The 12,847-nt window shown below is 43.8% G+C and overlaps 4 protein-coding genes across 4 annotated transcripts; 3 read left to right on the top strand and 1 right to left on the bottom strand.

Annotated features, from left to right (window-relative positions):
* Window positions 1–233: 233 nt before the first annotated feature.
* On the top strand, window positions 234–3,811 carry CCR75_005458 (uncharacterized protein; the record flags this gene model as incomplete). The annotated part of the gene is made up of 2 exons (XM_067963539.1): window positions 234–1,898; window positions 1,961–3,811. 2 exons carry the CDS (start codon window positions 234–236, stop codon window positions 3,809–3,811), a joined length of 3,516 nt encoding a protein of 1,171 aa, XP_067822733.1.
* On the bottom strand, window positions 1,890–5,684 carry CCR75_005457 (uncharacterized protein; the record flags this gene model as incomplete). The annotated part of the gene is made up of 4 exons (XM_067963538.1): window positions 1,890–4,601; window positions 4,669–4,889; window positions 4,955–5,559; window positions 5,621–5,684. 4 exons carry the CDS (start codon window positions 5,682–5,684, stop codon window positions 3,950–3,952), a joined length of 1,542 nt encoding a protein of 513 aa, XP_067822729.1. The 3' UTR covers window positions 1,890–3,949.
* A 784-nt stretch (window positions 5,685–6,468) lies between these two features.
* CCR75_005456 (uncharacterized protein) lies at window positions 6,469–7,857 on the top strand (the record flags this gene model as incomplete). The annotated part of the gene is made up of 1 exon (XM_067963537.1): window positions 6,469–7,857. One exon carries the CDS (start codon window positions 6,469–6,471, stop codon window positions 7,855–7,857), a length of 1,389 nt encoding a protein of 462 aa, XP_067822730.1.
* Window positions 7,858–8,322: 465 nt separating this feature from the next.
* CCR75_005455 (uncharacterized protein) lies at window positions 8,323–11,565 on the top strand (the record flags this gene model as incomplete). Its single annotated transcript, XM_067963536.1, has 9 exons — window positions 8,323–8,748; window positions 8,802–8,918; window positions 8,972–9,844; window positions 9,908–9,994; window positions 10,050–10,291; window positions 10,360–10,573; window positions 10,638–10,825; window positions 10,892–10,958; window positions 11,024–11,565. 9 exons carry the CDS (start codon window positions 8,323–8,325, stop codon window positions 11,186–11,188), a joined length of 2,379 nt encoding a protein of 792 aa, XP_067822731.1. The 3' UTR covers window positions 11,189–11,565.
* Between the last annotated feature and the right edge of the window lie 1,282 nt (window positions 11,566–12,847).

Genomic DNA, 12,847 nt, shown 5'->3' with positions numbered 1-12,847 from the left:
CCTAACATTTTCAACCAACAAGTAGTATTTATTCACAGGAACATTTGCAGAGACTCATGAGCAACCACGGTAACCCCCCCCCGTACTGAACGTGTCTTTTTTTGAATAATACTTTCCGTTACTAGCGCCATGGATGCCGTCGTAACGACACTTTATCAGTATTACATCAACTTTTTCTCAGTGCCTCGCAGTGAAGCAGCCTCTGCATCTCGCCTGTCGCAATATCTAATCTTATGGTGGCGAACCCACTTATTGACTCTACTCTACCATCAGGAAGTTTTTCGGGCGGTGACACAGTTATCGCACAATATCTAGCAACTAAAGAGTCATGGTGGGTCACATATCCACGCATTCTCGTGGTCACGGCTTCCACACTAAGCACGTACAACCCAGAAACATTTTTATGCACAAATCAGTGGAATATTATTGACATCGAAGCCGTGAAGCTATTCCCGACTAAAAATGACTTCGTTCTTAGACTCGAGACATCACGTTTCCGTTCAGCCAGATTGAAGTTTAACTGCCCCGCTAGGGGCCATCTACTATCGCTACTAGCAAAGCTGCGTTGCCAAGCTAAAGGAAAAGCATCGCTCTATCGTTTAGTGTATGCCCCAAGAATCCACTTCCGCTGTATTGAGCAATATGCCAATGGGTCCAACAAACTGCTGTTCTTGCAAGTGACGGTGTCGAGTATTGTCTTCTTGGACGAACGCGGGCGCCATGTTCAGAATCTTCCGTATCTTTATTTACGCATGACCGCATACTCGACTGAGCATTGCGAGGGCATGGTGCTGTCGACAGCTTTTCATGATCGATTCTTTATCTGCACCGATAGACATGATTGTCTAAATGCGATCGTAGCTGCTGCAAATGAGGTGGGGATTGGGCTTTGCACGACCTCAACACACATCACGGCGCAGCAACTTCGGTTTCATAATTTAAAGTTGCTGAATCGTGCATCAGTCATCCGTTTCGATGTCAAGATGGCAAATACGACGGTGGATGAGGGCGACGCAGTGCCTCGGAGCGATTCTAGCGACACCGAAAAGAAGGTATATAAGAAGATACAATTAATTCTTCAGGGCGATTTTATAGTCGAGATGCACTGTTCCATGCGCACTGTAATTGCGCGTCCGTACAGCGCACTTTTAGCGATTGTCCGCCCTGATTGGGATCTGCGAATGCTAGTGTTGGAATTTAAGCAAGAAGAATTGCTTATCCTTGACGTAGACGGCCGCGATCAGCTTGTCATCATGCTACTGCTGGTGTGTCGAGAGGCAGGTCAGCACAATGTTGTCCTCAACTCTTCGAGATTCAATTATTGCCGATTCTACTACCCTCATACTGCTGACAGCGCCACTGATGATAGCAATACTGCCGGCGTGACAATGACAACGTTCTTGCTAAGGCGACTCTCGCATACAGGTCGCGGAGAAGACAGCTACGGCGAAAAAGGTCGAAGCAGCAGTGTGTGGTCTTTTCGCAGGCGACAAGGTGGACTTCGGGCTTCATTAGGAAACAATGACACAGCAAGATCTGATACGAGCCAGCGTGGCGGGTGGTTTCAGCGCCGTATCAATAGTAACAAGCGTGCAACAGAGCCTTCGTTCGACATGCGCCATTCCATCGACTCAGGCCTATTCATGTATGAGGGCGTGAGCATCACTGTTGCTATGGAAGAGCTCAATGCCAATCTCCCACTGGACGAGCTTATGCACAGCGGACCTGGGCAAGCTGACGAAGTAAACAAGTCGATAAGACTTGTCTTTGAGCATTTTATTATGTTAGTAGCCACACATAGACGATATGGAGATACAACCAGATCTGAGATAACCACCACCATACAAGCACTTTTGCGCTTATATCACCATCCAGATGCATGCTTCACAGACGAGATGGTTTGTAAGCTTGCTTGTTATGACATGTTATTTTGAATGCTGACCATTGTGTTTGCGGGTAGATTCCTCAACTTTTTGACACTGTCCATGAGCTCGTATTACAGCAAGAAGTTCTTACTTGCTACTGGTGCCTCAGGTTGCTGCAATGTTTGTTGGGCATTCGGACTATCAATACTGCTCCAGGGTGCAATGGAGCTGGGGACCAGCGTGCTAAACTGATTCAGCACCTTGTCTACCACGAGGCGCTGCTACATACCATTGCCGAACTTATTCCGGCCTCGTTAGATGACTTGAACAATTCATCTGGCGTAGCAAACTTGTCTTTTAACGGAACAGCTTTCTGGGTGGATGATCCAGAAATTGAATTTGACTTGCTATCTAATTCTTCAACACATCCCTCCATCTTATTCACAAAGGAGGCTCAGATCCAGAATACAATTAATGTGGTATTTTACGAGACGCTACTCACATTGCACCAAATAGTGGTGTATCTGCAAAGTGCAGTAATGGAGCAGCGGGCGACGCTTGATTGCCCAAATTACGTTGCGGCGAGCAACCGACATTCGTTGCAAAAGAATAATCTTAATGATACATTGGCTGTCAAGCAGATAGAGGCTGTTGCAGAAAAACTACTGGAAAAACACCGATTTCTGGTGGAATCAATCATCGACGTTCGTCTTGTTCGGATGGCCGAGACATCAGTGGCACTCGTAAAATTCGTATTGTGTCACTTCGCGACCAGAGCCACACATCAACCTCATGTATCGCCTTTGTCGCATTTTATTGAAAGAGATTATAACGATACTCAAAAGGAACGTCTGCGCGCGTTGAATTCTTTTTTGAATAGCTACCAAGCCATAACTGAGAGCAGCTTGGAGCCTCCGTCACTTTTATTCTGTACTGGAAAAACAATTGAAATGCCGGTTTATGCATTTAGCAACAGCACTAGCGATTGCACAAATGCGGCAGCGGACAGGCTGCTTTACCAAAAAAAGTTGAATGATGTTGCATCGAACGGATCAATGAGACTTGAGTATTTAAACTCTATGAAGTCACCGAGTTCAATCCGAGATGATAAAAAGAACACGCCAATAAAACCAGAGCCATATAAAAGTCCGTCGGAAGAGATGCTGCAAAAATTGTTAACGCAAAAGAAAAAGAAAAAGTGTATTTTATCACTTAATGGCGAAAGCACTTGCAGAAGCCACGTCAAGCAGCAAGCAAAGTACGATCTTAATCATGCTTTTGGACCACAAATCTGCAAAAAACAAAACCAACTGTCGGTTCCAGCGCCAGAGAAGCGCTTGAGTGGTCAAATAAGTCCTATAAGTATTGCTTGTAAAGAGACAAGTTTCTTAAGTGAAATGGACACAGAAAACACAATCCGTCCATTGCTGGAAAGTCGTTACTCTTTTCCTGGTACCTGCTCATCGCAAGCCTTTCAGGCGTCTTTCAAAGCGTCAGGAAGTCGAACATCGAACGAATGCGATGCATGCATTGGATGCAATGATGTGTGTACGAACGAGATTTGCTTTTCATGTGCTGAGAAGAAATACCACGTGTGTGTCGCCTTTGCAAACTCTTTAGTTACTTCTAGGGCAACAGGGCATCAAAGTATATCAAATTATCGCATGTCGTCGTCAAATGAACATTCCTGCAACGTTGAGCGAGAGTATTCTTCCTGCGAAATGAAACGGCACCAAAACCAGCGTTCATGTTGGATCCGTATCGGTGACAGTATTGCAGACGTGACAAGTTTGCTTGTCGTGCATCCTGGAGGAGCACATGTGATACTGGAGGCAGCAAAGCATGGCAAAGATTGCGGGCGAATTTTGGAACTGCACCCACCTGCTGCATTGGAAAAAGTAATGCAGTATCGCCTGGGTCGATATTACTGTTGCAGCTCGTCTTGAGACACCACTCTATTGCGATTAGCGAATGTTATGGCTCATGCAGTAGAATTCCTCGTTACATAACTCCACTAAATCCTAAATTTTAAGCATATTTTGCTGAAGCAACACCTTCACCTTTCCATCGTGATAGCATTAATGCTATTCTCTCTTATTAAGCTTTTGTAGAAAACGCAGTGTTGTCTTCGCCATGATAGAAGTTAACTGGGAGACAATTCCTTCAAGAATCTCCACATGACCAGTACATTGTTGTGGAAATTTTGAAATTAGCGTGAATATAACTGTTGCAAATTTGAGCGAGCCTTTAATGTCCCCAAGATCCGGGCGCTCCAGAACGGTTTCAACCGCTTCAATAAACAGTTCTATTGTCGATGATGATAACGCTGGTTTCATGCTGAATATGTTTTGGAATACCAATAATGCCGAATCATTGGAAAGCAAAAGCGAGCTCGAAGAATTGGCACTACCGCTGGCTGTAGTTGCTTTTAAAGATCTTCGAAGATATTCGTCCAGCTGGTGAATTGGTATTGAGTATGGAATCTGTAAAATTCGAATAATTGCTTCCGCTTGCGGAGGCCCAATGTCATACTTGGAATTATTAAAATTTCCACCCACCAAAAGGGGAAGTAAAAGTGAGTCAACAAGAGCTTCACTATAATTAGGACTATAGCGAAGCGCGGTCTGGAGAAGTACACGAGAGATGACTGATTTGGCCGAGCAGATCTTCGGTAAGATGCTAGTTTCGAGAAAGATTGCTGCGTACCGCGAACTCCAATTAGAATCAACTAATGCACTGCCAACAAGACGATAGCAATTGCTTGCGTTAGTATACATTATTATCATTTTTAGAAGATATCTACCTTGTGATCTGAAATAGAGCTTCGTCCATGGTCAAGTCCATACGAAGTTTCTTGCACAAAAGCTGAAAAGTCACCTCGTTAGCTACATTGGCAGTCTGAACGTCATTAACGACTTCAGCTATCAAATCGAAAGCACGTGAAGCTACATCATCAATCACAATTGCTGTTTCATTTTTCAGCTGAGCGAGCTGCTTAGCCAGTCCGGACGCGCGATCTTCCACCTATCGCAAAAGACGACGTGTGAAAGCAAGCAATACATATCCGATTGTAGAAATATGTTTCAGACCTCTTTTGATAGCAAAGGTTGTTGGTGTATCATCATTCCTGTTTGTGTCGAAATTGGCAATTTATCCCTCGAATTCTGTTGCATTGGTTTCAATGTGGCCGAAGTATCTAGAGTTTCGGCTTTAAAGCGCTTTTTTACTCGAAAATATGCCGTTATTGGAGTCATAGAGCAAATTTCTGACGATAATGCCTTTGGCATATTTTCTGCCTCAAATTCATGTAAGGAGAAGTCGACTTGATTCAATGTCAGCCGCCGCATCCGACGTCGGAACGCAGAATTTTTGGGCAAATTTTTTTTTTTTTTTCTACTTTCCTCAACTCCAAGCACCATTTCTGCTAACGTCAAACATACAGCATCAGTTTCGTATCGTCGTGGCATTGCTGTCACTTGAAGGAAGGCTTTTGCCAGGCTCATAGCCGCTTCAGTGCTTGGAGATGCCCCGCTCGCCAACGCACTCCATATATCGCGCTGCACTCGCAAACTATGCTGCTCAAGGCAGATGCCAAGTTTGGAGTATTCTCTATCATCGTCTGTAATTTCGCCGTCTTCCACTTCAACGAAGATACTTAGCTCGTGTAAAATGTCGGGGGCAACTTGGCGATTATCTGCGAATAGTAGCATGGCGCTTATAGCACTGGTAATGAAAAGAAGATGGTCATTACGAACCTTGCAGATATTCGCGCACCCCGAAGGCGCCTTTAGACTGAGCCGCAAAGGCTAAACGCTGCATGCTGGACAAAAATTAGGGCAATCGATGAAACTTGCAATTTCATACGCTCAATTTGTATGGACTAAAAATCAGATTCATTTCGTTAAATTTGTTGCTGATAAGCTTTTAACCTAGTCGGCCTTTCAGGCACGATCGGCCAAAGCTTTAAATTTATGTGACGAGCGCGGACATGTGCGCACTCGCAAGTATATGCATTTGACAAACTTATTAATCTTTGGCATCTGATACGTTAGAAAAACACCTAGCAACTAGTCAATATTAAGCTCGCCGTCTTAAATGCCAACCGAGACCTAAAAGTCCGATGACTTTCGTGTAAAATTAGAACGTTGGACGTCGGAAATGTTTAACTGTGCGCAATTTGCAGCTCTTGCATATCGGTGACGATTTTTACAAATCACAGCTAGTTTTAATCGACAATTATTTACCGAAAATTGTTTAAACGAAATTCGTTTGAAAGAAGCGCAGTCACATCGATTCAAGTCTCATGAACAATTTAAAATAGGCGGCGTTTTCAGCCATAAGATCGTGTGCGCAATAATCGTCCGAGTTTTTTTTTTTTACTTGGAAATTGCGCATGCACACGACGACGCGATGCGAAATGATGATCGTCAGGTTGGTTCTAGCTGCAGTCGAACCAAATTTTGTGCTTAAATATTCGGAAAACAAGTGAATTAGCGTGCTTAACAATTACAAATGAAGACTAAATTATTTCAAACATTACATCATCTTTTCTTCCAAAAATCAGATTTTTACTCCTAAAAAAATAGCATTTATCCCACAAAAGATGGCGGAGAAGAGCAAGAAGGATTTGGCATGGCTACCGCTAGGAGCAGTGGCACTAGCTGACGGCGAGTACGATGTAATAGTGCTCGGAACTGGTCTTAAGGAGTGCATCTTGAGCGGATTGCTTGCGGTAAACGGTAAGAAAGTGCTGGTGGTAGATCGCAACCCGTATTATGGTGGCGAGTGTGCTTCTCCTAACCTTACAAACCTTTACAAGAAGTTTAAGCCTGAACAGGATCCACGTACTGACTTGGGCGCAGATCGGGATTACAACGTGGACCTGGTGCCCAAGTTTATCATGGCCTGCGGCAAACTTGTCAAAATGCTTCTGCACACTAAAGTGACCCGCTACCTCGAGTTTAAGAATGTAGATGGTAGCTACGTCGTGAAAGGCGGACGTACACACAAGGTTCCTGCTACGGGTGAAGAAGCGCTGCGGTCATCGCTCATGGGTATGTTTGAGAAGCGCAAGTTTCGCAAGCTCATCATGTATATTTATAACTATGAGGAGGGCGATCCCAAAACTTATGAGGGTATAGACCTTTTTAAGCAGCCCATGAGTGATCTTTTTGAGAAATTCGGCGTGGATGCCAACACTCAGAGCTTTATGGGCCACGCGATGGCGCTCATGCGTGACGAATCGTACCACCAACGTCCCGCCATTGAGACTGTCCGTGCTATAAAACTGTATGCTTACTCGTTGGAGCGCTATGGCAAATCTCCATACATTTACCCGCTGTACGGCCTGGGCGGTTTGCCCGAGAGTTTTTCGCGTCTCTGTGCAATCAACGGTGGCACATTCATGCTTAATCGTGCAGTCGATGAGATCTTGACTGATAAGGACGGGAGGGCATGGGGTATTAAGTGCGACAACGAAGTGGCTAAGGCTAAGCTGGTGATTGGTGACCCGTCGTACTTTCCAAAGGAAAAGATGCGCAAGATTGGCGTCGCTGTTCGCTCTATCTTTGTTCTAAATCACCCGATTCCTAGCACGAACGATGCTGAGTCGCTGCAGATCATCATTCCCGCAGCCCAAGCCAATCGCAAGAATGACATCTACGTCGCCGTGGTGTCGTCTGCCCACTGCGTTGCGCCGCAGGGCATCTACATTGCCATTGTAAGCACGCTCGTTGAGACATCGATGCCTCTGCAGGAGTTGGAGTCTGGTGTGAAGCTGTTAGGTCCGTTTCTGGAGCGCTTTGACGCCATAACGGACATGTTTGAACCTGTAGGGAACGGCAAGAAGGACAATTGCTTCATTAGTTCTTCGTACGACCCGACGAGCCACTTCGAGACTACGTCGGAGGACGTGCTGGATTTGTATAAGCGCATTACAGGCGAAGAGCTCGACATGAACATCAATGCCGACTCAACTGACGTGGACCAGTAAAAAAGGATCGAGACACCACGCTAAGCATAATGAGTGATTGCATAGGGACTGAATGAAGTATTGCAGTGCAGACTTTAAAAAACAACAATTAACCGACCAGCAAATCAATAAAAATTGCTTTTATTTTGTGGTAATACAATTGCGTGATATAATGCATTTATTTTTTGGCCGCCGCCATGGCCTCAGACATTAATACTACGGCCACAGACCAAACTGAACGGCCACAGACATGACCACAATTTTGCCATCTCCACTACTTAATACTGTGCTTGGTTAGATCAATCGCGTAGTTGTTTTGTCTGTGGCCGTAGCAGTTTTGTCTGTGGCTGTAGTAGTTTTGTCTGTGCCCGTAGTAGTTTTGTCTGTGCCACATTTTTTATACATTGTAAAGCGTTCAACCATTTAAGGGATACTTTCAACGGAATTTACGTGCCAGAAAGCATACTAGGCTACTACGCAGACATTATGATACCCAATGTAAATGTCATTGACTGGCAGCACCGCTCTTTGAGCTCAAGCCAACATTCTAGCCCAGTTATGGCTAGCGCTTCAGGCTTGGGATCAGTGACGCGGCTCGACGAACGATATGTGAAACCGTTAGATGATTTAGCTCTGGATAATCAGACGGAGAGTAGTGGCCATAGCATCGAAATAAGCGCTGTGCCTAAAGAGCCTAGGCCTTTCGCCATGAGTTTTTTGCGGCCGCATCAAGAGCGGTTACATCGTTCGATGTTCGAGAGCTTTAATCGAATGAGCGATACACCCGTAAAAGAGAACATTAATTCACTCGTGCCAGCGTCCGTTCAATTTCTGATGAGTCGATCTCTCGAGGAGGAGAAAGATCTTAGTGCGAAATCGGATAAAGAGAAGGCGTACTTGTACAAGAAGGTGGTAGTTAATGGTGTAAAATAATTAAAAGTAACTGACGAGCTACATTACTTTAGAGATACACGGATACGTACGAGCATGCAGTCGCACTTTTAAAGCATGCAGCAATGCTGGAGCGAGAACTGAACGAGTACCGAGATACCGAGATGATCAATAGCTTTGATGATACGCAGGTGCGTAATGTGATCACTCGCAATATAATTTTAATTATAAGTTGTAGTTGCAGAATTTGAGTGAGTTTGAAGATTATAAGCAGGAGGACAGGATTCAGGCGCTGTGTCGTGAAATTACAGGACTAGTGTTGCAAGTAAATGAGCGCGATGCAGTCATAAAAAGTCTGCTCGAAGATCGAAGTCGATCCGCAAGGGAGTTAAACGAGCTCAACTTATCGCGAGGCTTGAATTCTGGCAAAACCAACGAAGGAATAAAAGACACATCTTGTGCGTTGGAGCTAGATTTGAAGGTTGCACGACGTGAACAGCAAGAAGCCCTTGAGCGTGAATCAAAAGGAATTGCACACCTTAGACATGTTCAAGAACTTTACGAGAAGTGTGAGGCTGCGCGTTCAACACTGTCTGACGGACTCGATAGGGCAGAGGATCAAATATCTGCGCTGCACGCTCAATGGATGAAAGAAAAGAAAGAGTTATTGTCTTTACTGAAGAAAAATGATCAGAAAATGGCGAAAGCGCTATCTGAATGCGAGCGATTGCAAATAGAGAACGATGACCTAGCAAATTCTCTTCAAAAGATTTTGATGAATGAAAAGAAAAAAAAATTAGCAATAGAAAGCCAACGGCAGGCTCTCAGCAACTTGAACGCTGAACATACGCATTTAGAAGCAAATTTGGATGCGTTGCGACCACAATCAAGCGTGCTGGATAACACAAAGGCAAGGATATTAACTCTCGAAAGAGAGTTGGCTGGAGCAACAGAGATGATACGGCGCTATTTGCTGCAGGTGGATGATCTTAAAAAGAAGCTTGAGAGAAAAAAAGAAAAATATCAAACGGCAAAAGGTCGATTTCAAAAAAGCACTGCCCATTTGGAAAAACGAGTTTTTAACGCCGAAGCTGTTCGACGCAGCCTACATAATAAGGTGCGTGTATCACAAAATAAATTTATTGGAGATGCCGCAAACAGTCACTTATGCAGACTTCAGGTGATGGAATTAAAAGGCAATATCCGCGTTTTCTGCCGCGTGCGACCTATTCTAGAGCATGAACTTACAAGCTCTAGGGGGGAGAAGGTATATTGCTGCTTTGTATTCTTTCACATTTTGTGAAGCTTACTTAAGTATGCAGGTCTTTTCGTTTCCCGATTACCGCAGTGAACGGCGGCAGATTGAACTCAGCGCCAATCCAACGTCCCACGTAGGATATGGTCAGCATAGCTCGAGTAATGTGATCAAAAAGTACAGTTTCGACTTTGATCTGGTGTTCAATAGCAGCTGCTCGCAAGATGATGTCTTTCTAGAAGTGTCTGCGCTGATCCAGTCTGGATTAGATGGATACAACGTTTGCATATTTGCCTACGGACAAACTGGGTAAGCATCGTCTAATAAACTAATCGGAAGCGCTGAGTGTCGTATTGACATCTAATAATTTCTTGTAGATCGGGTAAAACATATACGATGCAAGGGAGTAATAATGTTGCCAACTGCAAGCTGCGAGACTTATGGCCAGACTTGGGTATCGTTGGACGAGCGTTTGCTCAAATTTTTAAAGGTATAGAAGAATTACGTACAGGCGGATGGGATTTTACTGCCAGCCTTGAGCTAATTGAGATTTATAACGAGACATTCCGTGACTTACTTGCGCCAATTGAGGTAAAAAAGTTGCCGGCATGGCCAAACAACTTTGACTTACAATCTTTATCTTGTAAATTTTAAGTCACACGAAAAAATTGAACTTCGTCAAGATAGCGAAGGAAAGACTGTCGTAGTGAATTCATTTAGCCAAAAGATCGGGAGCGACCAAGAAGCATGGGACTTGCTTCGAGGAGCAATATCAAAAAGGTCTACCAATTCGACGCAATTAAACGACAAATCTTCGCGCAGCCACTGCGTCATCACCCTGAGGTAAGAGTCACTCAAATAGCCTTTGATAAGTGGTGCTTATGTATCATTTTGTTCTATACAATCCAGACTGAAAGGAAAGAACTCGCTTACTAACGAGATGCGAACCGGGGTTATCAATCTTGTCGACTTGGCGGTACGTGGTACTGTTAATTTCGTGTTAAGTATTAATTTCGTTTTTGCTAAACACTTGAATTGTAGGGGTCTGAACATGTGTCGAAGTCGGGTAGTGACAGCAGCAAGAAACTTTTGAAAGAAGCGACGTCAATAAATAAGAGTCTTTCGGCGTTGGGAAATGTGATGTGTTCCCTTGCGAAAAAGGTTTGTGCTGCCACGATTGTCCTTGAATCGCACTATAAAGTCTAATTGGTATTTATTTAATCGTAAAGTCGACGCATGTCCCTTTCCGCGACACAAAGTTGACCCATTTTTTGAGCTCCTCTCTTAGTGGAGATAGCAAAACTCTTATGATCTGCAATCTCTCACCACTAGGCGAGCACCGCTGCGAAACACTCAATTCTCTTCGGTTTGCCAAGATGGTTAACTCTTGCGAAATAGCGTTTCCGTCGAGGGTATCCAGAAGATTGTAAGTATTTGTTGCGTTAAAAGCGGCCTCACCCATCAAACTTAGTACCTTATTACAAGTATCGTCACGGAAGCGGTAATTTAGCTTCATGTGCGCGGGAAGAAATTTTTCGACTGTTTTGTATTTAATCAAATCAAATTTGAAACCTTTTATCTAATCAGTGGATGTCACCTCTGTCGATGTGCACCGCGTAATATTCTGAATACTTCGGATTACGGATGACCGTAGCCACGATCCCTTCCAATGTGATACACCTATGTGCATCACCATCCCGTTAAGTACCCAAAGTATACTTAATAATTTGTGTAACATAGCGCCTTTAGCCCGTTACAGCACCCCCTCTCCAAAAGCGAGCTTTTCATTTTGTAAAATCGTCAACGGGAGGAACGAAGTACAGCGAGCGGCTTTACGCGCCGCTTTCAGTCCTCTCACTTAATCTTAGCGACCACTGTGTGACGTCCTTTGTCATAACACGGCACCTGACATGCCAGCAACAAGTTGCTACCATTACACTATTTAACATGAAAGTACGCATATATTGCGAAGTCTTTTCGCAAGACTTTCCAAGCTTCAGTAGTTCGAAAGGTCTGCAAAAAGACTTCGCAATATATCGGTACTTAACGTTAAATTGAAAGATGCTTTCTCAACAAAGAAATTATGAACGAAAGCCGACAGAAACTGAAACATAAGGAAATTGTGGCTCATGGAGGGTACAAAAGCGAGCACTAAGATTCGCCTATTTGAAGTAGAAGTAAAGCAAAATGAATTCATCCTTAGCTTGACCTCCAAAGACTAACTAACATGCATGGCCGGTGTCCGTTAAATAATTATTCTTTCCTATAAGAGGACTTATAAATAGCATTTCCTATAAGAGAAAATAAATAAAGAAGTTCAAAATTATTATCTTGCATATTTTTACTTAATAGTTATAATATTACCAAATTTAATCATATTGACGCAATAAGACATCACTTCTACTGATTGGTTGATTTGAGTTTGAATCAACCCCGCCAATCGTCACAAGGCACGATTGTGCGGTGCAGAAGTAGGCGCCATACATTGTTAGTTATTAGTATAATAAATCAGTAGTGCACCGAAGATCGTTACGTAGGAACTTAATATATTAATACAGTTTTACTTTTCTCGATTCTAAAGCCTTAGAATTTACTTTTAGTAGCTAAGACTTATTAGCTACTTAAAACCTTCCTCTGCACGTTGTGTACGTCAAGTAGTCAAGGCGCCCCACCTTCACTGTAATCAGTGTAGGTTGACTAGTTCTGTGGTCAATACTAGCAAAGGGTGCCCCATTACACCTGGTAGCACTTAGTAGTCCGTTTAAAGGCCTACGCACGTTCCATCCAACATGGATGTGATGGATGGAGAAGGATGGAGCTTTCCAGCCCCTCAAGAAGGCTATCACGCAACTTCACTCATTTGAG

This window comes from Bremia lactucae (genome assembly GCF_004359215.1).
Source record: "Bremia lactucae strain SF5 chromosome Unknown BlacSF5_NotPlaced_17_SHOA01000003.1_2250557bp, whole genome shotgun sequence".
Taxonomy (NCBI): Eukaryota; Oomycota; class Peronosporomycetes; order Peronosporales; family Peronosporaceae; genus Bremia; species Bremia lactucae.
Note: the sequence above shows the minus strand (reverse complement) of the source record. Positions and strands in the feature narration are given on the sequence as shown.